Here is a 2533-nt window from a genome sequence, read left to right as displayed (position 1 = left end):
TTGCATCAAACAAGACTTACATTCTCTCAGCATTTGGGCCGTACTTCGCAAATCGAACCATGATTTCCCGACCATCTACAACTCTTCCTGTGACCAAATATCAGTGTGAACAACAGCAACATAGGCTACCATCCAAATATTAGTGTGATCACTTACCATCAAGCTTTTCCACTGCCTTTTGAGCCTCATCCTGATACTTGTAGCGCACAAATGCAAAACCCCTAGAATCTCCAGTCCTAAAGCACCAAATAAACATTGTACCCGTCAAAGACTAGAGATATGGCTACATCTTAGTCTATTTCCACATCAAGATAACACCAAGACATCATAAATACATCTCGGTTCATAAGTAATGTAAGATAATCAGAAGTATCACTTGAAAAGGAGAAATCATTTCCTTCCCACTCCATTTCTTTATATAATGGTAACGAATACCTGCATCCTTCCACCTAACAGTGCAGGTACCGGCTAAAGCTGCTCACCAAGGGGAAGGCAAGTAGGAAGAAATAACACAACTTAAAATAATAATTTGAATTGTGTATTATATTACAACAACATAACAAGTATTATCCCACAAGTAGAGTCTAGAGAGACTAGGATGTACGCAGACCTTACCCCTACCTTTGTGTGGTAAGGAGGCTGTTTTCAAGAAGTATGCATTATATTAATGGTCATTAAATACTATATCAGGATAATGTTTTGAAAAGTCTGTTTGATAGAGAATATATCAAATGAATTTATATTTTCAAAAGTTGCAACACATACAAAACTCAGACTCGTCAAAGTTATAAGTAAATTACATGGTGATATTATTAGTTTAATGATGTCGAACAATTTAGATCGTCCTGGAATAAAATGTGTCATATAGGCATCAAATAACGAAGTTGGTGGAGAAAAAATAACACAGCAATCAAAAATAACATCACAAATACACTTATGCAAACAATAAGGGTACTGAAAAAGCCGAAGAGACTTCCGCTTCGTAAACACGGCCAAATATACAGTAATAATACTATAACAGTACTTATTAACGCTTCTGCAAAAAAAAAAGAAGTATGAGAGAAAAGAACCTTCGGTCTCTAGGGATAAAGACATCGACTACTTTTCCATACTTATCGAATAGAGGAAACAAGTCATCAGCAGTGGTACCTGTACAGGGAAACAGTAATTGACTATCAGATTCAACAACTTTGCTAGAAAAGAGAAAAAAATTGCAGAAAATAGGGAAAGAGAAGGGATAATTACGAAAAGTAACGTTGAGAACGAGTAGAGAGTAGGTGTCTTTGATGTCCGGAGGGCCTGATCTACCGAAGTGAGACATCGCTGTTCGCCGGAGTGAAGACTGATAAGGTTGATGAATGGTTAGGGTTTGAGCTGTATGGATGCTTGTAGAAGGAAGCCAATGTTGTATATTTGGTACTTTATACCAAATTGCCCTCGATATATTTGCAAAGGTTCAGTTTATGCCTCCTATTTGGAGAAAATGATAATAATAGTCCCTTATGTTTTTGGATTGATCTAAATTGGTCTTTGAAATATAAATATGAGCAGTTTTAGTCCTTTAACTAGTGTACCAAAGCACTCTTTTGCCTCTGCTATATTTACATAAAAAAATTATTACTAAAATATAATGATAGATATTTTTCCCACATTGATTCTTAACTCTTGAAATTACCAATTAATGAATTAGGTTTCTTAGGGCCCGTTTGGCCATGCGATATGGTATCATGATATGGAATCATGAGATGAAATTGAAGGTTTGTTTGGATATGCGATATGAAATTTTTGTGTTGTATATTTTCTCATAAACATAAAAATTCCACAAGTTGTAAAACTATTAAAATAGTCTCAATTGTTTATTCAATCTTATCAAATAAACAAAAAATTATAAAATCGCATAATAAATTATTACAAAGTTATTTATTCTCCACTTAAGTAATTGTTTCATCTAATTTTAATTTAATAAAAAAAATTAAACATAAATTGTACTTGATATGCTCATATCTCTCAACTACTATTACAAATAACCTATCAAGTAGGAAAAAAACATACACTAGTCAGTAAATATTAACTTAGAAGTTAAATACACTAAAATAAAAATTAACAAACATCGCTGACTTCTAACTATTTACAAGAAAAATCAATAGTTAAATATTATAGAATAACGAAATTTTAAAAAGTTACCACAAGTTTGAGTCAAAAACACTTCTAATAAAATTTAATCAAAAACATTATAACTAGTCCACTTGACTAAATATTAATAACTAATTGATTAAATTTTTCCCAAATCCTCAAACCATTGAACTTGATATTCTTCAGTCATGTGAACGAACATTTTGCGAATACTAAGATTAAGAAAGTGCGGCACCGCCAATGAAAATTGGCTTTTATCAATATTATGCTTAGTCATAAGATTAAGACGTTTTTTTTATTATGAAAAATCAAAAAAGTATTACTCCATTCGTTCTTATTTATATTCACCAAATGAATTTTTACTTTATCATTTATATTCACCAAATTTAAAGTAATAATA

At 31.9% G+C, this 2533-nt stretch overlaps 1 protein-coding gene across 1 annotated transcript; it reads right to left on the bottom strand.

The window, feature by feature from the left end:
• Positions 1-4: 4 nt before the first annotated feature.
• On the bottom strand, positions 5-1386 carry LOC125852278 (serine/arginine-rich splicing factor SC35-like). Its single transcript, XM_049532010.1, has 4 exons — positions 1246-1386; positions 1071-1149; positions 157-236; positions 5-87 (listed from the first exon to the last, which is right to left on the bottom strand). Exons 1-4 carry the CDS (start codon positions 1319-1321, stop codon positions 17-19), a joined length of 306 nt encoding a protein of 101 aa, XP_049387967.1. The 5' UTR covers positions 1322-1386; the 3' UTR covers positions 5-16.
• Positions 1387-2533: the final 1147 nt, after the last annotated feature.

This window comes from Solanum stenotomum, unplaced genomic scaffold (genome assembly GCF_019186545.1).
Source record: "Solanum stenotomum isolate F172 unplaced genomic scaffold, ASM1918654v1 scaffold33356, whole genome shotgun sequence".
NCBI classification, from domain to species: Eukaryota; Viridiplantae; Streptophyta; class Magnoliopsida; order Solanales; family Solanaceae; genus Solanum; species Solanum stenotomum.
This window is presented reverse-complemented; position numbering and strand designations above follow the sequence as displayed.